At 45.6% G+C, this 27,017-nt stretch overlaps 2 protein-coding genes across 13 annotated transcripts in view; both read right to left on the reverse strand.

The window, feature by feature from the left end:
• Nucleotides 1–7,406, reverse strand: part of KIF3A (kinesin family member 3A) — a 49,388-nt gene extending 41,982 nt beyond the window's left edge. For 4 of the 6 annotated variants that reach the window (XM_040444437.1, XM_040444436.1, XM_040444435.1 and 1 more), the window contains exons 1-2: nucleotides 7,229–7,406; nucleotides 3,811–4,084 (exon numbers count right to left, since the gene is read on the reverse strand). In XM_040444437.1, the coding sequence (XP_040300371.1) occupies nucleotides 3,811–4,084; nucleotides 7,229–7,234 (280 nt within the window). In that variant the 5' untranslated portion in view covers nucleotides 7,235–7,406. Of the gene's footprint in view, nucleotides 1–3,810; nucleotides 4,085–6,736; nucleotides 6,911–7,142 lie in introns of those variants that run through there. The other 2 variants (XM_040444439.1, XM_040444438.1) reach the window with 2 other exon arrangements.
• An 8,753-nt stretch (nucleotides 7,407–16,159) lies between these two features.
• The window catches only part of SEPTIN8 (septin 8), a 26,334-nt gene continuing 15,476 nt past the window's right edge, over nucleotides 16,160–27,017 (reverse strand). For 3 of the 7 annotated variants that reach the window (XM_040444447.1, XM_040444442.1, XM_040444440.1), the window contains 3 exons: nucleotides 26,746–26,878; nucleotides 26,461–26,651; nucleotides 16,160–17,491 (listed from right to left, as the gene is read on the reverse strand). In XM_040444447.1, coding sequence (XP_040300381.1) covers nucleotides 17,326–17,491; nucleotides 26,461–26,651; nucleotides 26,746–26,878 — 490 coding nt within the window. In that variant the 3' untranslated portion in view covers nucleotides 16,160–17,325. Of the gene's footprint in view, nucleotides 17,492–21,251; nucleotides 23,974–26,460; nucleotides 26,652–26,745; nucleotides 26,879–27,017 lie in introns of those variants that run through there. The other 4 variants (XM_040444445.1, XM_040444443.1, XM_040444441.1 and 1 more) reach the window with 3 other exon arrangements.

Below are 27,017 nucleotides of genomic sequence, written 5' to 3' on the forward strand. Positions count from 1 at the left end.
AAAATTTTTTTAAGTAGCATAGTATCACCTGAAGGTAAAGTGGGATACATTAAAGATTTATACTATAAACTTTAATGCAACCACTAAAATAAAACAAAGATGTATTGCTATATATGCCAACAGAGAAGAATGGAATAATAAAAATAATACAAAAGAAGGCATAAAAAGAGGAAAAGAGTACAAAGAGAAAACAAAAAGCAAGACATAAATTGTCTCAATACCCGCAGTGAAGAAGCAGAGTTAGCAAGACTGAGTTTAAAAAAACACACACACACACACACTCAAAATACTACCAACTATACAGTGCTGTGCCAAAAAGAGCTAACAACAGATCTGGGACTGCTATTCTTTGAGAGACCTGCTTTCAAAGGTGGCTTTTGACTAGCACCTGGGAATTTGGATTTAAGAAGGGTTCTCATCACTCCCTAACTGGTAAGAGTAGCTCACTATGCCTAACTTGTTTATATAAACAAGGTGGTTTGTGCTAAACACCTGCTTTCCTTCTCCTGAGAGCCTGGGATCTTGGCAAGTGCTAGGCTGAGGGTGCCCATATGAGCAGGCTCCAATAAAAACTTTGGGCACTGTGTCTCTTACAGAGCTTCTCTGACAAACAACATTTAACAAGTACTATCGTAGTCAATGGTAGAACAATTAAGCACATCTTGTGTGCCTACTAGTAGGAGAGGACTCTTGGAAGTCTGTACCTGGTTTCCTCCACACTTCACCCCAGGCACCTTTTCCCTTTGCTGTTTTTTGTTTTCTTTCTTCCTTTTTTCATTTCTTTTCTTTCTTCCTTCCTTTCCTTCTTTCTTTTGGCTATGCATGTGTGTCTTTTTTGCTCTAATAAGCCAAAGCTGTAAGTACAACTATAGACTGACTCCCTTGACTTCTAGCAATCTGCAAATGTGGTAATCTTAGTGACTTCCAGTATAGCTACCTACTAGAAATGCACTTTCAATATAAAAACACAAGTAGGTTCAAAGTAGAAGGATGAAAGAAGATATACTATGTTAACATAGCATCAAAAGAAAATTAGAATGTCTATATCAATATCAGACAAAGTAGGTTTCAGAGTAAGGAATATTACCAGGGATAAAGAGAGTAATTTCATCATGAAAAAGAGATTAACTCACCACAAGGATTTAAAACGCCTAAGCATTTATGCACCTACTCAGAGGGTTTCAAAATTCATTAAGTAAAAAGTGATAGAACTGAAAGGAAAAAGCAAATACAAAAACGAAGTCAGAGAATTCGAAACCCCTCTCTCAGTAATTGACACACCAAGTAGAAAATAATTAAGTATAAAGAAAATCTGAACGACACTATTGAACAAATTGATGTAATGAACATTTATAGAACACTCCACCCAACAACAGCAAAATACACATTCTTTTCAAGAATATACAAACATTTAGGGGAGTCTGGGTGGCTCAGTCGGTTGGGTGTCCGACTTCAGCTCAGGTCATGATCTCACGGTTCATGGGTTTGAGCCCTGTGTCAGGCTCTGTGCTGACAGCTCAGAGCCTGGAGCCTGCTTCTGATTCTGTCTCCCTCTCTCTAGCCCTCCCCCACTCACACTCTGTCTCACTCTCTCTCTCTCTCAAAAAATAAACATTAAAAAAAATTTTTTTAAAGAATATACAAACATTTAATAATAAACTTCATTCTAGATTATACAACACATCTCTAATTTCAAAAGATTCAAGTTTTACATAGTATTTCTCTGACTAAAATGGAATTAAACTAGACATCAGTAACAGATCTCTGGAAAATCCCAAAATATCTGGAAATGAACACTTTTTTATTTTTTTAAAGTATTTTTTTAATATTTATTTTTGAGAAAGAGAGCACGCGCAACATAGCACGAGCAGGGTACAGGAAGAGAAAGAGGGAGACACAGGATTTGAAGAAGGCTCCAGGCTCCGAGCTGACAGCACAGAGGCCCACACGGGGCTTGAATCCACTAACTGTGAGATCATGACCTGAGCCAAAGTCAGACACTTAACTGACTGAGCCACCCAGGCACCCCTTAACACATTTCTAAATAACCCAAGGATCAAAGAAGAAATCAAAAGGGAAGGAAGAAAGTTCTTGCACTGCATGAAAATGAAAACACAGTGTGTCAAAATCCATACAATGCTACTAACGCAGTAGTTAGGGGTTAATTCATAGCATTAAACCTCTATATTAGAAAGGAATATAGGTCTCAAAACAATGACCTCAGCTTCCACCATAACAAAGAAAAAGAGGAATAAAGTAGGAGGGAAAAATAAAGATCAAGGCAGAAATTCACAAAATAGAAAATGTAAAAAATAATAAAGGAAAATTATTAAAACCAAAAGCCAGTTTTTTGACAAAATCAGTAAAATTGTTAAACCTCCTGCCAGACTAATCACAAGAAAAAGAGAAGACACAAATTATGACCTATCATTATCACGTACCAGTATCTTATTGAAAAAGATCACACCACATTCTAACATAAGAATGATAGAGGACTGACATAAACAACTTGTTGCCAATAAATTCGACAAATTCCATGAAAGATAAACTACCAGAGCTTACTAAAAGAAAAATAGGTAACTTGAACATGGCTATATTATTAAAGAAATTGAATCTTTAGTTAAAAACCTTCCCACAGGGTTCCCTGGTGGCTCAGTCAGTTAAGCATCTGACTCTTGATTTCAGCTCAGGTCATGATCTCACGATTCACGAGATCCAGCCCTGCACTGATGGTGTGGAGCCTGCCTGGGATTCCCTCTCTCCCTCTCTCTCTGCTCCCCCACCTCAAAAATAAACAAACATTTAGAAAATAAGTATATGAATAGCTGCTCAACATTATTAGTTACAGAGAAATACAAGTTAAAACAATGAAATACCACCACAGAGCCTCTACAACAGCTATAATTAAAAAGACTGATAATCTAAATGTTGGTGAGAATGTGAGGAAACTAGAACCCTCATACCATGCTCATGAGGAAAACAAATTAATAGTCACCACTCTCAAAAACAGTTTGGCAATTTCTTCAAAAACAAATATACCTTAACCATATGACCCAGAAATTCCACTTCTAGGTATCTACCCAAGAGAAATTTTAAAATTAGTTGCATAAAGACTTATAAAAGAATGTTCACAGCAGGACTATTTATAATAGGCAAAAAACTGGAACAATCCAAATTTCCATCAAAGATCACTAAAGGAGGTATATTCATAAAATGGAATTCAGCATTAAAAAGGAACAAAGAGGGGCGCCTGGGTGGCGCAGTCGGTTAAGCGTCCGACTTCAACCAGGTCACGATCTCACGGTCTGTGAGTTCGAGCCCCGCGTCGGGCTCTGGGCTGATGGCTCAGAGCCTGGAGCCTGTTTCCGATTCTGTGTCTCCCTCTCTCTCTGCCCCTCGCCCATTCATGCTCTGTCTCTCTCTGTCCCCAAAATAAATAAACGTTGAAAAAAAAAAAATTTTTAAAAAGGAACAAAGAACTGATATACACAACAACATGGGTGACCCTCAACAACATTATACAAGTGAAAGAAAACAGATAATAAAGATGAGATAGAGTATGCTTTGGTTTACATGGAATTTCAAGGAAAGACAGAACTATAGACAAAAGCAGGTCAACGGCAGCCTGGAGATGGGAATGCAAAGGCACATAAAGAAATTCCAGGGGTCATAAAACTGGATTGTGGTGATAGTTTCAAAACTGTATGTATTTACTGTAACTCATCAAACTGTATGATTACAATGGGTGAAATTATAGGGTATTAATACCTCAATAAAGTTATTTTTTAAAAAAGTGGACTTTATACTCACCATTGTAGCCTTCAAGAACAGAATCAATAATAGGTCTTGCAGTTAAGTTATAAACATCAAGTTGTTTACTCTCTGGTCCAAACACAGTATCAAAAGTAAATGTCTTTGGAGGTTCATTGGAAGAATCAGTCTTATGTACAGTAATAGTTCCCCTCATCTCATCCACACTGACAGCTTGTTTATAGCACATTGATTTCTCTCTCTCGTTGAGGGGCCGGCACCTAACAACCACCTTCACATTATCACAGCTTTCAGGCTTCTCTGATTTATTGATCTGGTGAAGAAAATATTCACAAATAATGAAAAGAATATTTACTTTTACCTTCAGCAAATTAAATTTCAAATTTGAAAAAGGCTACTTTGCCATCCTAGTACCTTGCACATATTAAATACTCCATGAATATTTGTTAAATGCAATTAAAGATCTTACAGATATATAGAAAAGGCTTATTAAAAGATATGAAAAGGCAAATAGTTTTTTTTATAATACAAATGAGGGGAGAGAAAATCTAATTTACATTTATAGTAAATAAGTGCTATTCAAGCAGAAAATGAACCAGTATATTATAGACTGCCTTTCTGCATAAAAGTCCCTGACTTCCTCTGTGTTTCCTGCCTATAGGAAAACACACGTGAACATGGTTAACAACTTTAATCAAGAATATAGTAGTAGGTTCTGTGTTCCCGAGACTTTTATTTTCTACAATGCATTAGTCAAATGTTTTTTTAATCACGTAACTGTATGTAGTCTATCTTCTCTATAGAAGACAACATTAAATAAAACACAGAAAAGAAAGCCCAATAGCAGACATAAATGTTTTAGTATGCCTCTAACCTTATGAACATCTATACATGTAAAGTTTCAATTTTTGAAATTTTATGATTAAGACTCTATGTTAAAATATAATCCTTAACAAAGACAAATACTGTACGATTTCACTTATACGTGGAATCTAAAAAAAACAAATGAACAAACAAAACAAAACTTGTAGATACAAAGAACAGATGAGTGGTTGCCAGAGGGGAGTTGGGTTCGGAGGTAGACAAAATGGGTGAAAGGGATCAAAATGTACAAACTTCCAGTTATAAAATACATGAGTCATGTATAAATAATATATGGCATGGTGACTACAGTCAATAATACATATTTGAAAATACATATTTGGAAGTTGCTGAAAGACTGTATCTTGAAATTTCTCATAAAAAAAAATTTAACTCTGGCGAGGGATGGTAACTAGACTTACTGTGGGGATTATTTCACGAGGAATACAAATATTAAATCACGTGGTACAGGTGAATTATTATAGGTCAATTACACTTCAATTAGAAAAATACAATCCGGTTACTGAAGTAAAGGTCAATCGTTTAGTTGAACCGTACCAACACAAGATACCTCTCCCCTTCTCTACTTTCACCACATTAGTCTAGTCCCCATTCTCCCACCCTGCATTGTAAGGCTCCTTAATGGGACACCTGCATCTAGTTAGGTTCTCCTACAGTCTGTTCCCTACATGGCAGTCAGCTTCAACACAAATTTAATCATGACGCTCCCTTAGTTACAACTCGGCAAAGGCTTCCTGCTGACATCACTGACATAAGGACTGTGTATGAAAATCACAGTCCTTAAGGCGGCCTTTAAGACCTGGCTCTGGCCCATGTCTACTTGTCTAGCCTTATTTCACAAGTTTCCCTGCTTGGCTTTCTTAGCCACAGCCACACGGGTTTGTTTGGGTTTTTTTTAAGCCTTTTCTGTTCACCATGCTCCTTCTTACCACAAGCCTCTCCATGTGCTGTTCCTTCTGCCTAGAACATTCCTCACTCTCACCTTCACTTAGTCTCAGATCTCACCAAAACAGCCACTTCACTTGGAAAGACTTCCCTAACTAGGTCAAATCCTGGTATAGGCCCTGAGAGCACCCTACTCTCTCCCTCCTCTACAACGGTTTCAATTCTACTTTGCTTCTTATTTGACTGTCTGTCCTATCTGTCTACACTAGAGGTTGCGAACTGGTATTCAAGGGACCGAATTCAGCCCACAAATACTTTTTGTTTGGCTCATAGGATTTAAAAATATTTTTTAATTAGTTGCTAAAATTCAAAAATGGAGAAATTTCATAAAAATAACAATTTCTAGATTCTCTTGGAAAAAAAACGATGATTTGGGTGGCTCAGTTGGTTAAGTGTCTGACTTTGGCTCAGGTCACCATCTTGTGGTTCGTGGGTTTGAGCCCCGTGACCAGCTCTGTGCTGACAGCTCAGAGCATGGAGCCTGCTTCAGATTCTGTGTCTCCCTCTCTCTCTCAAAAATAAACATTAAAAATAATTTTTTAAGAAAAAAAAGATGATCTGACATGTATAGGCCAGCGTTCCTACATAGAAACACCTTACAACTCACCAGAAGCTACTTTCTATTATATGCCACCCATTCACTTCGTTAATGTTAAGGGTCTTGTCTCTACCAACATGATTTTCACCTCTGCCCATTAAGGCAAGCTTCTATCTTCCCAAGTTCAAGAACCTGTCTGGCTTTGCTCAATATTTTACCTCCAGTGCCTAACATGTGATTGATTCCCAGTATTTGCTGAGTGAACTGATAAATAACTTGAAAGCAAGATCACGGAACAAATACTAAGCATTTAATGCTAAATGTCAAGTAATGTCCTTCAATTCCGTTGTGCGTTACCTTATTTCATCCTGATAAAACCCCATGAGGAAAAGTTTAATTACGTGGGAATTAAAGACCCAGAAAGATTAAATAATTGTCCGAGGCCTCAGACCAGAAGAAAAACAACCAAAGCCCTATGTGTTCTCCATGACCCTATAATGGACTTAGGACGCCCCCTATTAAATGTACGATAATGTCCTGTGAAATCCTACAAGACAAACATACCACCCAACCCCCGGCCTCACACACAAAGACACCTACGGGTTACATTCTGCACTGTAAGCGAAAGCACCACGAAAGGAATGACAGCTCGAGTCAAGGGCTGGAGTAAGAACAGGCAGCTCTCGTTTCGCTCCTTTACGGAGCTGGGCTCCTTGGCGTACAGACCCCACCAGGTGCGGAGCATCCAAAGCCGACCCCCCGCGGCCGCTCCCAGGCGCCCCACTCAGCTAGCAGGGTTGGGAGCGAGAGCGCATCCTCAGGCGCTGTGCCTTTATGTCAAGCAGCACAGGCCCTGCGGGATGCAGCACCGGCGAAGACAGCAGGGCCTGCCCGGGGCCCCTCCCAGGACCGGCAGGATCCTCGCGGGCTCGAGCCCACCCGCCAGGCTCCCCAACCGCTGGGGCCAGCAGAGCTGACCCTGCCCCGCCCCACCCCAGACGCCTGCCTGTTCCGCGCCTCCATGGCAACAGCCGCGCCCCCGAGCCAGGCCGCTGGGATGAGGAATCCCAGCAGCTGAGCGACTCTCCTCACCGGCATCGTGGCTCCCTCCTGTGCCCCGCTGACGTCCCCGCCCTGGGCGCAGTCCAACGGCGCCGGGTTCGCAGGAGAGGTTTGTCAGAGATTACCGAAATACCGCCTTGGCGCTCTCGAGACTGCGGCTCCTCGGGCGAGAGCAGGCTGTGCGCAAGCGCACTGCGAGCTCGCCCCGCCCCGTCCCCGGGCCTCAGGCTCTCTCGGCCTTCTGAATTACGCCTGCGCGGAAGCTTTCCGAGTCCGTCTCCTAGGACGCCAGACTAAGGCTGCGCCTGCGCAATGCTGCCATTCGACTGCGCTAGAACTCTGGCCCGCATTGGGGCGGGGATACCTGGCTGCCACCGGTAGGCAGGGGGAGGCGCTCCTAAATCCCGCGACTACCTTTCTGGCTCTGGCAATATTCCCAGTATTAAAAACAACCATAGGGGGGCACCTGGGTGGCTCAGTCGCTTGAGCGTCCGACTTAAGCTCAGGTCATGATCTCATAGTCCGTGACTTTGAGCCCCGCGTCGGGCTCTGTGCTGACAGCTCAGAGCCTGGAGCCTGTTTCAGATTCTTTGTCTCCCTCTCTCTGCCCCTTCCCCGCTCATGCTCTCTCTCTTCTCTCGAAAATGAGTAAACGTTAAAATAAAAAAAAATTAAAAAAAAAAACCATAGGAAAAAATTTAAAAAGCAGTTGTACACTGCGTCCAAGCGGAGAGCGAAAGACTCAGCCTGATTGCTGACTTGTTTATGACCTCTCTTACAGATAAGGTCATAAGGAGCTTTGTAGGTGTTTTCACAAGTATCTCCAGAGCCTAAAATAGGACTTAAAATAGGACCTAGCACAGAGTAGGTTTTCAATAAATATTTGTGAAAGAACGAATGATCTGGATCCATCTTCTTTCCTGTCTGAAGCTCGCTCTGAACACCAACTACTGGGCTTGGATGTGCAATAGGCTTTTCAAGATCATCCTTGTCAAAAATTGAAAGGTTGATTCCCTCCCCCGCCCACACACACACTGCTACTGCCCATCCCCACCCCAAACCCCTGGCGAAACGTTAAAAAAAAAAAAAAAAAAAAAGGTGCCCTCTCAGACTTGCCTCAGCATAATAAATCTAAGCTGAATCCTGACAATTGCTCAGGTCAAACCAGTCTCTTTTTCTCATACCCAATAATCAAGCTTTAAGCAGAGCTGCTTGTTTCTATCTTCAAAGTAGAACCAGAATCTAACCCTTTCTCACTACCACGATCACCTGTTATCTGTATTACTACAACAGCTCAAAACTGGTTTCCTTGAGTGCACCCTTGTCCTCTTTTAGATGTTTTCAACACAGGAGCCAGAAAGATGGTGTTTAAACATGAATCAGATAGTGTCTTTTCTCTATTCAAAACCTGCCGATGATTTCCTATCTCACAAACTGAAAGTCACAGGCCGTTTCCCCACTTCCTACAATCTTCCCTCTTGCTCATTATTTTGCACCAGCCCCACTTGGCCTCCTTCAATGGACCTTCCGGGCATGGTTCCATCTTAGAACGAAAGAGCTTTTGCACTTGCAGTAGGAAATAATAAAAACATCTATAAAGCATTTTACTTAGTGCCAGTGTACTATTCTAAGTGCTTTACTTTCTTTTTTTATTATTTAATCCATATAAAAACCTTTTGAAATAGGTACTGTTAGTCATTTTACTAGAAAATAAGAACAAGTATTTTACAGATAAACAAACTCACGTACAGAGCCATTAAGTAACCGTCCAAAGTCAGACACAGGGGCAGTGACAAAGCTCAGATCCAAACTTAAGCCCTGGAAAGCTCTCCCTCTAAATATCCCGATGACTCCCCTACCTCTTTCAGAATGTCTTTGTTCACACATCACCTTCTCAATGAGTCCTACCATGACCTCTCCACTTAAAATTTCAGCTTTCATCACCCATCTTCTTATATCTTCTCCCTATTTTATATTTTTCCATAGTATTTATCACCATCTAATATACTGTATATATATATTATGTAAACACATATACATAGCTTTCTTGAGATATAATCAGACATCATACAAGTCACCAATTTAAATTGTAAACATAAATGGCTTTTATTATATACACAGACTATAACCACAATCAATTTTAAACATTTTCATCACCCCAAAAAGGGACTCTATATTCATTATAGTGACTCCCACTCATCCCACCCACTCCTCGCCAACATCCTAGCCCTAGGCAATCACCAATCTACTTTATGTCTCATAGGTTTGCCTATTTGGAACATTTCATATAAATTGAATTATATAATATGTGGCCTTTTGTGAATGACTTCTATCACTTAGAGTAATGTTTTCAAGCTTCAGCCCTGTTGTGGAATATATCAGTAATTCTGTACTTATAAGGCTGAGTAATATTCCGTTATGTGGATATACCACATTTTTATACATTTGTCACTTGATGGACATTTGGGTTATTTCTACTTTTTGGCCATTATGAATATTGCCACTACAAGTTTCTGTGTGAACATGTTTCATTTCTCTTACATCTGATATGCCTACAAGTGGAATTGCTGAGTCATTCAGTAACTGTAATGTTTAACATTTTGAGGAACTACTGAACTTTTCTCTACAATGGCCACACCATCAGCAATTTTTCATTCTCACCAGCAACGTTATGAGGTTTACAATTCCACCACATCCTCAGCAACACTTGCTACTTTCTTGTTTTGTTTTGTGTTTTGTTTTTATAGTCATACTACTGGTGTAAAATAGGATCCTATTACAGTTTTGATTTACAATTTCTTGATAACTAATGATGCATTTGCTTTCACCTGCTTATTGACCATTTGGACGTCTTCTTTGGAGAAGCGTCTGTGCAAATCCTTTGCCCATTTTGTCTTTTCATTATTAAGTTGTAAGAGTTCCTTCTGTATGCTAAATACAAGTCCCTTTTGGGATACACAGTATGCATAAATTTTTCTCTGTGAGTTGTGTTTTTAATTTCTGGAGAGCATTCTTTGAAGCTCAAAAGTTTTTTGATTTAGATCACATACAATTTATATATTTTTTTTCTTTTGCTGTTTCTTTCGTTGTGCTTTTGGTACATATCTAACAAACCATTTCCTAACCCCAGGTCATGCAGACTTATTCTTCTAAGAATTTTATAGTTTTAGCTCATACATTTAGATCTATGATGTATTTTGAATTATGTTTACATAATAGTGTGGTACAGGGATCCAGCCTCATTGTTTGCATATGAATATCCAGCTGTCCTATCACCATTTGCTGAAAAAACTATTCTTCCCTCCACTGAACCATTTGTAGCACCCTTGCCAAAAATCAGTTGATCATGAATGTGACTGTTGATTTCCAGACTCTCAATTCAATTCCATTGATCTAAATGGCTAACCAAATGCCAGTACACCTTGATTGCTATAGGTTTGTAGTAGGTTTTGAAGTCAAATAGTATGAGACCTCCATCTTTGTTCTCTTTTTTCAAGATTGTTTTGGCTATTGTGAATCCTTTGCATTTCCATGGAAACTTTAGAAACACCTTGTAAATTTCTGCAGAAAGCCATCTGGAAACTTAACAGGAATTACATTGAATCTATAGATCAATTTGGTAAGTATTGCCATTTTAACAATGCAAGTCTTTTAATCTATGAACATGGAATGCCTTTCCATTTATTTATGTCTTCTTTAATTTCAGTGATGTTTTGTCATTTTCAATATGTAAATAATGCAGTTTTTGGTTGTATTCTTGAATATTTTAGTCTTTTGTATGCTATTGAAAATGGAATTATTTTCTTTCTTTTTTTTAAGTTTATTTATTTTGAGAGTGAGAGAGAGTGTGAGCAGGGGAGGGGTAGAGAAAGAGGGAGAATCTCAAGCAGGCTCCACACTGTCAGCGCAGAGCCCACTGTGGGGCTCGATCCCGACAACCATGAGATCAAGTCCTGAGCCAAAATCAAGAGTTGGATGCTTAAGTGACTGAGCCACCCAGGCATCCCTGGAATTATTTTCTTAATTTTATTTTCAGATTGCTCATTGATAGTGTATAAAAAATTGATTTTTTTCGGGGCGCCTGGGTGGTGCAGTCGGTTAAGCGTCCGACTTCAGCCAGGTCACGATCTCGCGGTCCGTGAGTTCGAGCCCCGCGTCGGGCTCTGGGCTGATGGCTCAGAGCCTGGAGCCTGTTTCCGATTCTGTGTCTCCCTCTCTCTCTGCCCCTCCCCCGTTCATGCTATGTCTCTCTCTGTCCCAAAAATAAATTAACGTTGAAAAAAAAATTAAAAAAAAAAATTTGATTTTTTTCTAGTACACTGCCTTTGTACTCTGAACTTCCATGAACTTATTACTTCTAATAGTTTTTTAGCAGATTCCTTAGGATCTTCTATATACAAGATCTTTATTTCTTCATCTGAAAGATAATTTCATTAGATACACAATTCGAGGTGGGTAGCATTTTTCTCTCAACACTTTAAATATCTCGGCCCACATCTTGCTTGCATGATCTCTGAAGAGAACTGAAATGTAATTCTTATCTTTGCTCTTCTATAGGTAAGTTTCTTCCCCTCCCCGTCTCCAGCTTCTTTCAAAACTTTATCTTTGATTCTCTGTAGTTTGAATGATATGCCTAGGTATACTTGGGGGGCATTTATCCCACCTGGTGTTCTTTGAGATTCCTCGTTCTGTGGTTTGGTGTCTCATATTACCTGAGGAAATTCTCAGTCATCATCACTCCAAATATTTCTTCTATTCCTTTTTCTTTCTTCTCCTTCTGACATTTGCATATATTTTAATGTAAATTCAATGTAATGTAAATCTTAATGAAATATATCTCACGTAAATAAAAGTGCACAAATCAAAAATGCACCACCGCTTGATCAGTTTTCGCAAGGCGAACACGTGTGTAATCAGCATCCAAATCAAGAAATAGAACATTTCCAGCCCTGGAAGCTCCTTGTGTTCCTTCCCAGTCACTATCCACGGCCCTCTAACGGTAACCACTATCTTAACTCTTAACGTTACAGATTTCGTTTTTCTTGTTCTTATACTTTATGTTAATGGAATTATACAGTATGACGTCTTTTGTCTCTGTCCCTCAACATTCAGTATTATGTTTGTGAGATTTTTTTCTTGTTGGGTGGAGCATTAGTCCATTCTTTTTCAATGTGGTGTAGTATTCCATAGTGTGAACATACAAAAATTTGTTTATTGCATTCAATTGCTGACGGACATTTGGGGCTATGACAACATTGCATAGGTGTCTCTTTGATACACATATATGAATTTCTGTTGAGCATATACTTAAAAGTGAAATCGCTGGGATTTCTATATATTCTGTTCATGTTTATTATCTGTCTCTCCTGGCTAGAATGTAAACTCCATGTCTGTGTTATTCACTGTTATGTCCTAACATTGTAGGCCTTCACTGATTAACTGCTGATCGGAAAAATATACGCATGAAGGAACTACTTTGTGAGGCAGATTTTGCCTTTTTTTAAGAGTCGAAGTAAACAGGACTGAGAGCTCAAGTCCCATAAACGAGATCACACAGAGTCAGAATTCCATCTCAAAGGTGTCTGACTGAGGAGCGCTCTGGACGCTTCTCAACCTGGTCTTGTGTGCCGCAAAGCCCTACTGTGAAATAAGACGCAGGGTCTGCGGCCCGGTGAACTTCTCCAGGGCCGAAGTGCTCACCAGGTGACGCATTCCGGGTTCGGGACTCTGGTCCTGGGGCTTCGGGCATCGGGTGGGGAAGAAGCGCTCAGCAGGAGGTGGGGGCGGGGATTGAAAGAAGACGGAATCCTTCACCCACCGGCAAGCACTCCACGCGCCACAAGCCGTGAGCAAGTGTCAAAGCCCGGCGGGTTGGGAGTTCCAGGAGCTGCTGCGCGCCCGGGCTGGGGGTGGGCCCGCCAAACCCTCCCCGCCCCGGCGCGGCCCCAGCTGCAAGTCCCCCGCGCCGGGTTATAGAAGGCCGGCTATGGCGGGACCCAGACCCAGGAGCCGGCGCTCGCCATGGCCTCCGGCAGGCGGCTCCCCTCGCAACCTTCAGCCCCAGGGGGGAGATCAGAGCCGCGTTTGGGCGAAGCGGCCCGCGGCATTCTTCTCCCGCGGCCTTGGTGGAACCCGTAGCTCTCCGCGCCGTCACCGAGAGGACCCCGAGCTGCCTGTCCCGCTTTCGGTGCCGCGCCAAGTCCGCAGCTCCCGCGGCCACCCCTCCAGGCCTCAACCCCGCGGGTGCCGTGCGAATGGGGACGCCCTCTGGATGAGCGCCGACTGGCCGCCCACCCGCAACTGGCCCTGGGCCGCGAGGCGCGCCCGTCGCGTGGCGGTCAACCCCAGGTAGCGGGCCCCGCGGCCGGAGCCTTCCGGGAGCACGTTCACCCCCTTCCCCTTGCGCGCACGGGACGCGGCCGGGTTCCACCTGCGCCCGCGCCCAGGTGAGCAGCACCCTGGAGGCGGGGACCTTCACCAGGTGCGTGCCATGCACGAGGCACGAGGCGGCGGTCGCTAGCCCCTCTCACAGAGAGGGTGCCTTTCTGGTAGGTGCTTCGGAAGAGGTCTTGAGTTGGGAAACTCTGCTTAGGACCAAAACGGGCGCGAGGACCATCTCAATCCATGAATCGCTGGGCAACACTCAGTCCCATCGCGGTTTAAGGTGCAGGGACGTCTCACATCCCCTATGGTGACCTTCAGCAGGCTTGTGTCCACACAGGCGAACCTACACTGGCCACCAACGACCTTCCCTGCCCTCCCCTACCCCTTCTTTCCAACAGGCTGAGATCTGCCACAAGGTCCAGGAAATCGTGTTGTCGCTCCTGGGGCTTAAGAACATTTTTAACTTCTCCCAAATTACTTTTAACCTGGCTCTCACTACCTTCAGCCGCCTACTGGTTTCAGTAAAGGTAGGGGCTCTGGGGGTGGTAATAGAGGGTGGGAGAAGAAACTGACCTCTGCCCTTGATTGCTGCCTGAGAGGTGCACTATCCCAGCTGCTTAGAGGCTCATAAACTAAGGGTTACATCCCACTACCCAGCCTGTCTGGCTCAATGTTGTGTGGCTGTCCCTCTGAAGGGACCTAGCTGGGAAAAGACTTACTGTGTGATCATGTGGGGTGTGTTTGTCTGGATCTCGCCATTGCAGCCTGTGGTCATGATGTGTTCCCCGAAATGGTGCTGTATTTCCCCACCCTCGTTCATCCCCCTAACAAGGGACTACTGACTAGCCACTGGTGCTTCTGAAATCAGGGGCATATTCACGGGTCAAATGTAAAACATGGCACGAACTGGTGGAGGAATACGATACATCTCTTTTTGAAGAAAGGAAAAAACTTAATTTCCCAAAGAAACCCACCGGTGCTTGACTATTTGTTCCTGGCATTCATATTCTGGTCAAATGTGTTTGTTCCATACTTCAGATAAGAGAGAGATTACTCCATTGTGTCATGATTACTTGCTTGAGACTTGCTGCCACATTTAACGAAGAAGAGGAGGTAGGCATCCCTGGGAGTCCACTCTGGGCTGCTTTTGAAGTATAGGAGTGTTATACTGGAACATTCAGACTCCCAGAAAGGTGTGTCCTTAGGAATGGTGGGCTTTTTAGAAAATTCATTAACTTCCCAGGATCTCTGCTGTGCTGCCTTTAGCCTTGTTGGACCTCACGACCCCATAATGGGCACTCAGAACAGCTGAATTCTCCTGGTCCAGCAAACCCAGAGGCCTGATCTCCTGGCAGATATATCTTTATTGGTCGATGTCTGATGCCACCTCCCACTGAACAGAAACATTGGCTGTTGAGCTAGGAAAAAGGCCTCCCCAAACCATGTGCCGTAATGTCCCCCCCCTAGAAAACTGTTGAGACTTAAGGACTTGTCTGTGTCACTGAAGCTGCTCTTCAGGGACTTTGGGACCCTTCTCTTGAGAGGCAGGAGGGCCATGTGCCAGGGGTCGAGGAGATGCCCCCACAAGTGCTTCAGGCTTGCTTCAACTTGGCAGTTTCACTGTAGTTTCTGTTCAGAAGATTCTCTCCCAATACCCTTTCCAGACCCCCCCTCCTTCCATCTCCACAAACTTTCCCCCTTTAGGGATAGTAAAGCCTGTCACTGCCACAGGGTTCCCCTTGGCTCAGTTCAGGGTCTGAAGGGTCAGAAAATATCGCTTGTGTCTCCAGTTCCAAACATTCAGTAAAAATGCTTTTAACCCCTGTCCATTACAATATAATGTGTGCTCCCCTCCAACAAAGTTGCTTTTTTTTTTTCAACTAAATATCAAGTAAATGACCCTTAAAATAAGTGTTTGTGGAGGTTATAATAGTAGTTGGCTTACCTAAAAAAGTAGACTGGTCTGTGCAGCACCTGGTACTTGAATAAGTCTTATAAGTCCCTCTGGGAAAAAGTCCTTGTTTTTCCAGAACTGAACCTCCTTAAATCAAGGTTGAAGGAAACGTGGTTTCAGCTATGGTGTTGCCAAAACCACGGGAGATTTTGTGAGTGAGCCTGTCTAGTGCAGACCGGGAAGTTCAAAGACCTACTTTTGCTCTCTATAACAAGTAATCACCGTGGGGGTCGGGAACAGGAATGATAAGGATAAAAACCGTGGGTGAGTTCTTGCAGCTGAATGGGGGGCATGCGGCACAGCCCCACCCTCCAAAGCACCTTTGGGCATGAGCTGGAGTGCGTTTGTGGATCGAGGCCTGTTTGCACTGAAACACCATATTGTACACCTAAAATTGACCTCACACCGTATGTTAACTACGCTGCAGTTAAAACAAAAACTTGTTTGCAGAGGGTGACCATGTGCCATTCACTACATGTTGTCATAACTACCTGGGACTTGACACATGGCCAAAATCTGACTTGGTGTTTCTGTCAGAAGCATTTTCTGTGGCATGTCAAGAGAAGACAACTCTCCTAGGGTCACGGATGCCCGGTTCCCATGGATAAGAAAACAAGTTACCATGACATGATACAGGGCTTTGGCCTCTTTATTTTCTTTTTACAGTTAATTCCACGCATAAAAGACTTCATAAAGCACTACGGCTCTGGCTGTACCCCGGGCGAGCTGCTGAGGGTGGAGCTGGCTATTTTGGACAGACTGCATCGGGACCTCTATATTGGGATACCGCTGGACTTCTTGACCATAGTAAGTACGAGGAGTTTGCAGAGTCTGCCCTAGACTCGTGTGCGCCTTTGGAACAGCTGTTCACAACATAGGATGGCAAAGCACAGGCGTGCACACGTCCTTACACGTACCACAGTGAGGTGACCCACAGGGCTCATGACACACGTAAGAGGGAAAATGGAGATCTTAAATCCAACACAGTTCCACCAGACCCCCGCTTCTAAAAGACAATAGATTATAAAGATTTTTTTGACGGCACTGTTGTGGTGAGTTTCTCTTTAAATACACACTGCAAAAATATTTAACTTTCCATTCTATGAATACTGTACATAAAAAGCTGTCTGCCTGTGCTACACTTTACACACATTCACTTAGCTGTCTTTATTCACCTACACACGATCCTTATTGAGGCTTTAGACCATATTGATCTGGCACTTAAAAAATATTGTATTAGTTGGTATTTTTTGAGTTGGGGAATGATGGTCATTCTTAAGGAATGATTCCGTTAGTAAGGCAAAATTATGCAATGGGAAATGTATGGGGTTTTGGTCGGTTAGGAAGCATGAAGATTAAATCACTAAGGGCTGTATCATTCTGAAAACTGGCCATTGTTGCCAAGTTGCAGTATACAGATACAAGTAACTTTTCTGCTATCTTAATCTTGAATAGTATGCTTCTGGTTTTCAGAACTGAAACATTGTCATCTAGGTACTTTGAGCTCTTAATGACCATCCCAGGAAGCAGATTGTCTTTTCTCTCCAAGGTTGAAGCTCAGCTTGGCCACAGAATGAGTATTAAGCTTCAAGTCCCTTATGGGGCCATGGGTGGGAATGGAAGGGGTTGGGCAACATCGGATGCTCCCTGATGGAAATTTAACTTGTTTGCACTTTTGGTCATTGATATATGAAAGGTATGGGGTTTTCTGTTCTAACGTTAAAAACCACGGTCTCTAGTTCCATGCCCTGGTGGTCCTGGGCTGGCCCCACGTGGTGGAGCTGCTGCCTCAGAGGAATCCTTCCCTCCACGTCGCGTCCCTGACCAGGCAGCTGCAGCACTGTATGGCGGGCCACCAGCTGCTGCAGTTCAAGGGCTCCACACTGGCCTTGGTCATCATCACCTTAGAGTTGGAGAGGCTCATGCCCGACTGGTGTACTCCTATATCTGATCTGCTAAAGAAAGCACAGGTAGACATCAACTTTGCCCCGGACCAGGCTCTCAGTTTTGCCCCTTGAGCTGATGCACTCTACCCCCAAAATGGTACGCATCGCCCTTCTTGGCCCCTGTGGGCTCCAGATGTTCTGGCCACAATGACTCTGTGAAGAGTCTACCTAAGGCCTAGGCTTTGTACACTTGGCATACCCTCTGGATGAGTATGGGGTACATGTTCCCTTCACTGGACCAATTGGGTGGGTTTCCTGACAGTGAAAAGAGCTTTATCTCAGTGGCAGCCCTTGTTGTCAAGAGGATGGGGTGAAGTCCGGGGCATGTGCCCGGCTCAGGAGGAAGCACCCCTGAGCTTAATATTGCAGCGTGTAAATCTCAGACCCCTCACCTTTTATCTGACTGTATGGTACTGGGTACTGGGGTACCATGAGGGAGGCACTGAAGGATCGGAATCTCTGAGTATGGACAGGGTAAGATGGAAATGCATAGTTAGATGAATGACAGTTTTACTGAGGTTGGAGGTGGATGTCCCTGAGATGGTGGGGTTAATGCTCTTGAGCCAAACAGTTGGACCTTCCTGAAATTACTCTGTGCTAACATTTAAGCACTCACTATTTTATTTGGAATGTAAAATGGTTCTGTTTCAAGGATGACTCTATTTTAATTACAGGTCAGTAGTGAGCAGTTGAGCCACTGCAAGGAACTTGTAAAGCAGCACCTGAGAAGTTTGTAGTCCTCTTCCTGCTCAGACAACTTTGTTTCACTTCCCAGCCTCTGTGCCCCTACCCCAGTACCCTTTAGAGCATCATGGCAACCCCTTCTTGCTGGGACACCTCTAAATTCTAGGCTTTATGGATCCTGTAACAATAAAGGAAGAAGGCACTGGAAGGCAACTGAGAAAAAGCTCCCGAGTCTTGAGAAGGCAGTAAGGAGAAAAAAGGCAGGTCGGGGGTCCCTTTTGGGAAGGGTGGTCTGACAGATCAAGACCCTGCTCTCTTCTCTCCCATGGGTCCGAGACCAGCATGAATGAATGAATGGTCATACTGCACCTTGGTTTTCCCTTCTCCTTCAGCATGGACTGGTAGTGGCCCGTAAGGGAGCTGGAGTCAGGCCAGCAGTGGGCCTTGCTCAGGACCGAAGGGCCGGGCTGGTTCTGACTGACCAGCTTGTGCTGCTCCACCTACGGAGCTGGCCAGGTTCTGTCAGCTTCCCAGACTTCTGGGAAGTGTAGCACTTCAAGTGCCACTGACCTTGCCCATCATGGCAAAAATGGGACCATTTCTCCAAATGAATGTCCCCTGACTTGGCCATGACTGAGGTCTTCTCTTCATAAGACCTGGATCATAAAGTATGCTTTGTTCAATGTACAGTAACTTGGTCAAGCTTCACACATGTTTGTCCTTTGTTACTCTTAAGCAAGGTAGTTTACTACCTTAGAGGAATTTTATGTTTAAGAATGATCTCAGCAGCTGACCCCTGATGGGGAAACACAGCTCTGAGAGCTTTAGGTCGAGATGAGCAGGTTCTGAGGCTGAGGCTGCTCCCAACATGGCACTGCTAGAAGGAGACGACTGGCACAGCCGTGAGGGAGAAGCCAACTGTCTCTAGGACAGCAGGACACTACAGAGCCATTGTCTGGGCAGGAGAGTACAGCAGGCAGAGCTGCCCCCTGGAGCTGTGTAAGCAGCGTCGGGAATACGAATGACAGAACCACACACTTCACAGTGGTTTCTGAAGTCTTGCCACCCTGAGCAGTTTTTTGTAAACAGGCTAAACTGTGAGGAATACGACCTGCTGCTAGATGCAGAGAGGTCACAGACCAGGTAGACTATAACAGTGCGCGTATGAATCTCTACCTATTGTCCACACAAATTTGCCTGGTGGAGCTTCTGTAAAAATAAAGTTTAATTCCTTTCAACCTCATCAGAATCTTATTTTAAATGTATTGGATATCCAGCATTTAGACTCGATAGTCACATACACTTAGAATACCACCTCCTGGGTCCCAGCAACAGCTGTCTGTAGTCCAGCACCAATGGAGAGGCTGAGGCACAGCCTGCTGCTCACGGCAACCCCTCCCAGGGCCACAGCTGCCCCCTGCCCCCTTCCTTGTGCTGGGAGTGAGGACTGGGGGCAGGGGGAGCAGGGAGTACGGGCTCATGCTGAGCACCCACCCCAGCTCTGGCTCTCTCTGACTTTGGAGAACTGCAGGGAAGTCTTGACCTCTTAACTAGGGAGCTCTGAGTGGAAGCTGGGTCCTCAACGCTAATCTCTCAGAGAAAGGAGAAGGTGGACCTGTGTGTGAACCCTGTACTGAGAAAAGGGACAGCCCTGCTTTAGTAAACAGTATTGCTCTTTGAGAAAGCAAACTTCTGCGTTGCCAAGTACCACTTGGGAGTTTGAGAAAAGTTTTTAGGCTGTTGAGGCTCACCTTGGGATTCCAGGTCCCATCTTCCTCTCTCTCTCTCCCTCTCCCTCTCCCTCTCCCTCTCTTTTTAAGCAACTCCTATCCCACCTCAGATCAGAGATTGCGATTGTTGTGGTGGGAGAAGTATGGACACGATTTGTCTTGCTTTTGTCCCTGTCTACAGAAGGGGAGGGATTGGTGAAGGACTGTAGCTGCAGAAAATGGAGAGGAGAGAAGACACGGGCAGATGGGCTGAGAACAGAGTAGGGGAGCATCCTGGGCCTTTTTAATACTTGTCCAAATATTACTTCCCCCAGATGGGTGAGCAAGCTGTACAATGCTGTTCCCTCTACCAATGTCACCTTTGTCTCCTCTGGTTTCCTGGAGGGTCTTTGTCCTTCAAAGCTCGGTGAAGACTTTGCTTCCCTGCTAGCCGACTCCCCACAGGGAGAGCTGAGCTGAACGTTCATTAGGGGTGTCTGCGCACAAGTCTCCCCGGTGTGCTGTCACCTCTCTGACCTGAGTCCCCCTCTCCTTGTTTTGGTCTTCCCAGTGATGAACCTAGTGCCCAGTAGAGAAAGCTCCTCTGCAAATGAATCCACAAGCTTGTCATCGCTTCCCTCCAGCACTGGTCTGCCCTTTCTCAGCCAAATATCCACCTACCAGGGCCTCCCACCTCTACCAAACCATCTCAGGTCCACCAACCCACACTTTTGTGTGTCAAACTGCACACTTCAATTGTGGCTACATTTTCACTATAAGTCCATCATCCCACTGGGTTGCCAAGTAGCAACTGTAGCTCAGGAATCAAGGGTACAGGCTACCAATAATCAAATCTCAACTCCACCAGTTACTAGCTGTGTGACTCTAGGTAATTACTTTACCTCTCTGCCTTACCTATAAAATGGGGGGGGGGGGGAATAGTACCTGATCTTGGAATTATTATGAATATTAGAGGAATTAATGCACGTAATGCAATTCAGAACAATGCCTGACACACCATAAGAACTCAGATGTTAGTTGTCCCATGTCAAGCCTCTTCCACAAGGATGTAAACTCTTAAAAGGCAGCCCTTCCCTTCTCTGGTGGCCTGCACCCATTCACGCACGCTGAAGATTGATGGACCATAGGCTCTCTCCTAACTATGACTCTTTCCTCCATCCCACACCCATTCCAGAGCTTTTCACAGATGCCCACAGCAGGAGTCACTATTGAAACACAACTCCTATAGAAGCTGGCCAACCCCACAAAGTTCACAGAAAAGACAAGCTGTGTTTTACCACAGTCGTAGCAGATTAATAGGCTAGAAAACATGTTAAATCAGAAAAGCTACTGCCCAAAAAAGACACCACAAAAACTCAAAATAAATGCAAAATTTAATGGGGAAAAAAAAAAGAGTACAAAGTGAATGGAAAGGAACAAAAACAGTCAATGTATGAAGGAGTAAATGAATTAACAGGTGAAGCAGTTTTAGAAAAGCATGTTAACGTAACAGACGAGCAAGCCACACTTCCCTTGGGCCTCTTATCCAGTAATATGAGCCCCACTTAACGAGCACCCACACACAGACACATGGAAACATATATGCAGTCAGTCTGCACAATTACAAACCACTCCATTCAGGTTACCCATCACCAGGGTAACCATTCATGCCGGTTTGCCTGAGACCGTTCCAGCTTACACCTGTTGATCTGGCATGATTATTAACAGGACCTGCTTTCAATCTGAAAAGTCTCAGTTTGGACAATAAATTATATGATTCTACCCAAAACCAACGTAGCTCATGAGAGACATGATCATAAATGCCAGCATGACCCCACTGACAGTCCTAATAATGCTAAAAGATGATTCTGAAAAGGAGAGGCAAATCAGATCCTGACTACAAGGGTCACATCCCGGACGGGGTAGCTTGTTAAATAACGGCACGTTTTAAGCTCATTTTGTGCATCAAGGATTAATTTGGTCTCAGCTGAAGATGATAAACTTACAAACACAAATAGCCCAGGGAGAGAAGGGTGGCAAGGCTCACTAGAGCCGATGGTACCTGTGGAAGCAGCTCAGACCCCAGAAAGTGTTAAGAGTGACAGGTCTCCTGAGAGATGCTGGGAAGCCCTGCACCCATAGGAAGGTAACCAGCCACAGTTCCGACCTTCCAGTATGCCCGAGCTGCAGCCCACAGGCTGTGGTGAATGGGTGGCAGGAGCTGTCCACTCCAGAGTCCCCAAATCGGCCCGTGAACCAGGAATCTCTGTTTCTTATATAACCAGCGAATCCTCTGGGTCACTGAGCCTCATCTTCAGAAATACATTAGCTGACAGAGGTGATCTTACAGGTCATGCCTCAGCCAAAATGAATACACTCTCACACATATAATCCCCCTAAAGTCAAGCCACCGACAGTCCACATGTGCCTTAGGTATACGCTGATTGGCCTTTTGAATGCCCACACTGAAGCCCCTTACAATCTGGATCCACCCCTGGTCACGGCATGACACTTCGAGCAGTTGCACTCCGGACATCCGTAAGACCTTCTCTGCTCCTGGTGAGGAGGACAAGGCTGCCTTTTTCCTGCCGTGCCTCTGGGGACACACACACGGCTCGCCCCTCCTCCCCACTCTGAATGGAGCCCCATCTCAGAAGGGCAGGACGAAGCCAGGACTTGGTCCCGGAAATCAGTAAAGCAGGCCAAGGCAGAAAGGGGGAAACAGCAATGGGAAGGAGGACAGAGGACATGAAAAACAAACGACCAATCCGACAATAAATTAGTGCGACTTCCCAAGACTTCCGACTAGGGAGTGCACTAGACTGTGAGCTGCCTGAGGGCAGGGCTGTGTGTTATTCTGAGTACACTGTATCTAGCACAGTGCTCCATCAACATTAAATGAAATCCTTTCATCTACTCATTTTTTTATCTATTTCATCACACCATATTCTCAGCCCTGATACTCGCAGTGGCTCGCAGACCAACAGGAACATCGGAGAATCAATACTGCCAGTACTTCCTCACAATGATCCCCTGAAGAACGCAGTGGAGATGGGAAAGCTCCTTGGCTGGTAGTGTTTTCTCAAATAGTCCACATACATCAGACACCTTCGTGTCTTTGCTTTGTGAGTCGGCCAGGAAAACAGAAAACAACGACCTTGAGATAAAAAAACGACCTTTTCCCGGCAGAGTACTCTTTGCATTTGGAATACGCAGGATTGGTTTGGGGGGGGGTCTTAGTTGGAGTCAAACACTTAACACACACGTGGAGTGGTCCCTGTGTATGGGTAGCACCTGTGGAGCACACAGACAACGGCTTTGGGCTGCTGTTCCATTTACGTCCACATTTAAAACACTGCATGTGGTCACCTTCGTGTCCCACTTTCATCCATAAAGAAATTCCAAACACTGTCATCACAGGATGTTTATTACCCACCTCTCCCTAAATATTATAGGGATACTTTATACATAAGAAAGGTTTAGAGATATTTTTAGTTTTTAAAAAATGAGGGAATCTGGGTTACTTATGAAAATAACGGGAGAGGATATTATTTGTCTTTACGCTTGTGCCAAAATAAAAATTTAGAAGTATCTTAAAAGTTATTATTGAAATTAAGCTCTAGGTTAGAAAAATTAAACTGAGGGGGAATCGAGCGAATTTTGCAGCATGTATACCAGACCACGCGGCCACACCTAGGGCACCGCATGAGTTGCCATCTTGACGCTGAACAATTAGGCCGAGCATCGCCGGCTGGGGCCTTCGCTAGAGTGGCACATAACTGCTCCGTCAAGGAATAGTGACACTGTAAATGGAAGACCAGCCACTGGCTCTGAAAAAAATAAACCTTGTCAGTTTTGGATTCCAGCATTCATGGCTTTGACGTGTTTGCATAGAGAGGGTGGCCCACCAGGCCCAGGGCAGCCTGGGGGTGGGGGTAGGGGACAAAGCAAGGCTGTAAACACTGGAGTCTGTACCGGCTCCCAGTCCGTCCTCACACCATGTTATGGGAGAAGAAGGGTCACAAGGTGTAACTCAAGCAACTTAACACATGAAAGTCTAAAGTCCGCTCTTGACATGTAAGTCTGTGCGTGCGTTAACTGAAAAATAAAAATAAAACAAACAAAACAAAAACAGACACATTAAAAGATACGCAGACGACCAAATTAAACAGAAACAAAAGACAGCAAGTTGGCTGCTGGGAAAGGGCAGTCAGTTTGGCATTTGTGGCGAGCAAAGCAGAGAATTTGCTTTAGTTTGTGGCATTCCGGGCTGAGGGTCAAGATCTGATTGGGAAGTAATTTTGCGAAAATGGATTAAAATCTAAAGACTAAGTATAACCAATCAAAGCAATCCAACTCAGTGGTCATGAAAAACCACCCCCCACCCCGAAAGCGCTCCTCACATACCCCATTCCCCTGACCAGGACAAGAGGAAGGGGCACTCCAGGCCACCTCACCTACCCAACTCCTGGCCTCACAAGGCCAGCACGGGAGGAGAGGTCTCTCCCGGAGGCCAAACTGACTGAAGCTTTCTGGCATGTCCAGCAAGCAGAAAAGACCTGTTTGCCAGACCCAGGCCACACTGGGAAGGCAGGGAGACCCGACACCACAGATGAACTCTCACCCCGAGAGCTGTGCTGGTGCCCTTGCAGCCAGCCTGCACCCCACCTCCTGGCCCTGTCCTGGCCACACGTCCGTGTCTTCAGTGTCTGAGTAGTTTCTCCATAGTTTATCTCCTAGGAGATTCTGCCTGTCTTTTCTGAAACAAGATGGCCCAGACCAAGCTGGCAGGGAGCAGGGCACAGTGTCTTTAGATGCCAACACCTGGGACGTAGACCCACACACCCCTTTCCAGGAGAAACTGGATTCTTAGCCACTAGCTTGAAACCCACAGAGATTCCAATTCACAGAGCCCCAAGGCTCACCAAGCCAAGAGCTGGACATGGGGCTGGGGCTGGAAGCAAACGCAAAGCAAAGAGGAAATTCACATGGTTGAGGGAAATGTGGGGCTAGGGTCCTCCCTGGGGACAGGCAGGGGGTTATCTCCGCCAACAGTGCCAGCAGATGGGGTAGGACACACCAGGAAGCAGGATGAGAGAGACTATAGAAAGGAGGGAGGGGGAGGGTCTGTCCCAAAGCAGAGGACAGGCCTTAGGAATAAGAACTAGCATTCATTCCTAAATGCCTGGCTTTGTCCCCCTCATCTCTCCCAGGGAGCAGCTCAAGAAGGTTTTTTTCCTCAGATGTCTCTGTGCTTATGTGCCCTGGGGGCTGTGTGTGTTGGATGACAAGTGCCTGAGTCTGTGCATGTGACAGGGCTGGAGTGAGAGTAAGACTGTGTGCATGGGTGTATGTGTGTTAGGGAATGGCAATACTAGGGGCGGGGAGAGTGCTGATGCCACAAGCAGCATCCCAGAGCCACGGCTGGCTACCCGCTGCATGGCCTTAACCACAAGCCTCCACTGCCACCAGGGAAAGAAGGGCTTGAACACACACATTCCCAAACATTCCAAGGAGACATGAGTGTCCAAGAAACTCAAGAATGAGGACAAAAATGGAATCATCTGCTTAGTTCCTCAGGTGACAAGCAAAAGATGGTATCTGACCCAGGCCAGGGGCAGGGAGAAGCAGGGATGGACGAGATCCCACAGCGTGATGAGGTACGGGACACTGAATGAAGTAGTGTGGAGGAGGGAGACCCCCTAGGAACCAGGGCATCTGGACTCTGGCTGAGAGTGTGGAAAGAGGCCTTGAAAAAGGCTGAGGAGAAATGACTCGGAGTTGCCCCCACCTGGCCAAGAGGTTCACTGCACTGCGGGAGGCTGGAAGCCTCCTGTCCTCCTCTCGCTTCCAACTCTAACTTCTACTTGAAGGGCAGCTCCTCTCTGGAGCAGGACTCCCAGAGCCCCTTCAGGGAGCTGGTGTCCTTCCTTCCACCAGGCAGTGAGCAGAGTGCCTGGGGGCCAGTGCTGCCTGGGCTCAAGCATCCACCTGCCAACCAATGCAGGTCCCACATCCACTGTAGAGACTGAGGGGGATGCACCACACTGCCCAAGCAAAAACCACAGATTTTGGAATCTGGAAATGCGGACATTCACGGGTCCTGCCCCTCTCTGGGCTTGAAAGACCTTCCCTGAGACCTCTATACCCTTTTAGGCCTGTGTGGCCCGGGCTTCACCATCCCAGCTCTGAGGGGGCGGCAGGAGGGGGAGAGAGAGAGAGAGAAAGAGAGAGGGGGACAGGAAGAAAGAAACAGAGACAGAGCCTGAGACAGAGCCAGGACAGAGAGAGACAGAGAGAGAGAGAGGAATAGAGAATCGGGGTGGGGTGGGGGGGTAACAAGGGGTTACCTGTGCAAGACAGAGCATGCACAAATACCCAGTATCCTGAGATATCAAGCTCACCAGTGAGAAGAAAAGAAAGGAGGGCAAGAATGAAGTGGGAAAGCGGGTGGGACTGAGAGCCAAATGGTGACTAGGCAGAGCATGGGCGAGAACCAAAGTAGACTCAAGGAGCCAAGAGTAGGACAGAGTGGGTGCCCAGGAGGGAGCAAGAGCCAGCGTGGGCAGGAGGCCCACCACCTACTTCTTCTTGTCCTTGTCCTTCCTCAGAGGCTGCTGCGAGGTGGCGTGCAAGGCCTGGGACTGCAGGGCCTCCACCGCGGCCTTCCTGCGGTTGAAGGCGCTAGTCTCCTCCTCCAGCTCCCTGCGCTTCTCCTCCACCTTGCGCTTCTCCTCCTGGTGGACCCGCTTGAGGTGCTCAAACTTCTCGTGCAGCTGGGAGCAGAGGAGGAACAGGGGCTTCCTGTGAGCCTGGCCAGGCCCCGCCCTCCCTCACCTGGCCTCTCCCAGACCTGGAGCCCACACGTACCTCCCTCTCCTTCTCCTTCAGCTCCAGCTCTGTCTCCTTCACTTTGTTGACGAACATCTGCCTCATCTCTTCCTCCTTCCTCTGCAGCTCACTCAGGAACTCCTTGCGCTTGGCCTCGTAAGTCTCCTGCAGACTGTGGAGACGCACAGACAAGAGGCCAAGGGTGGGATTGCAGTGGGATGGGATGGGGCAGAGTCGGAGAAGGGGGATCACTTGGGCAAAGGAGGGGTGTGGGGGTGCCAGGGTCCCCACGCCCCGCCCCCGGGTTCCTG

The sequence above is a fragment of the Herpailurus yagouaroundi genome, unplaced genomic scaffold (assembly GCF_014898765.1).
Source record: "Herpailurus yagouaroundi ecotype Mexico unplaced genomic scaffold, PumYag 192, whole genome shotgun sequence".
Classification (NCBI taxonomy): domain Eukaryota; kingdom Metazoa; phylum Chordata; class Mammalia; order Carnivora; family Felidae; genus Herpailurus; species Herpailurus yagouaroundi.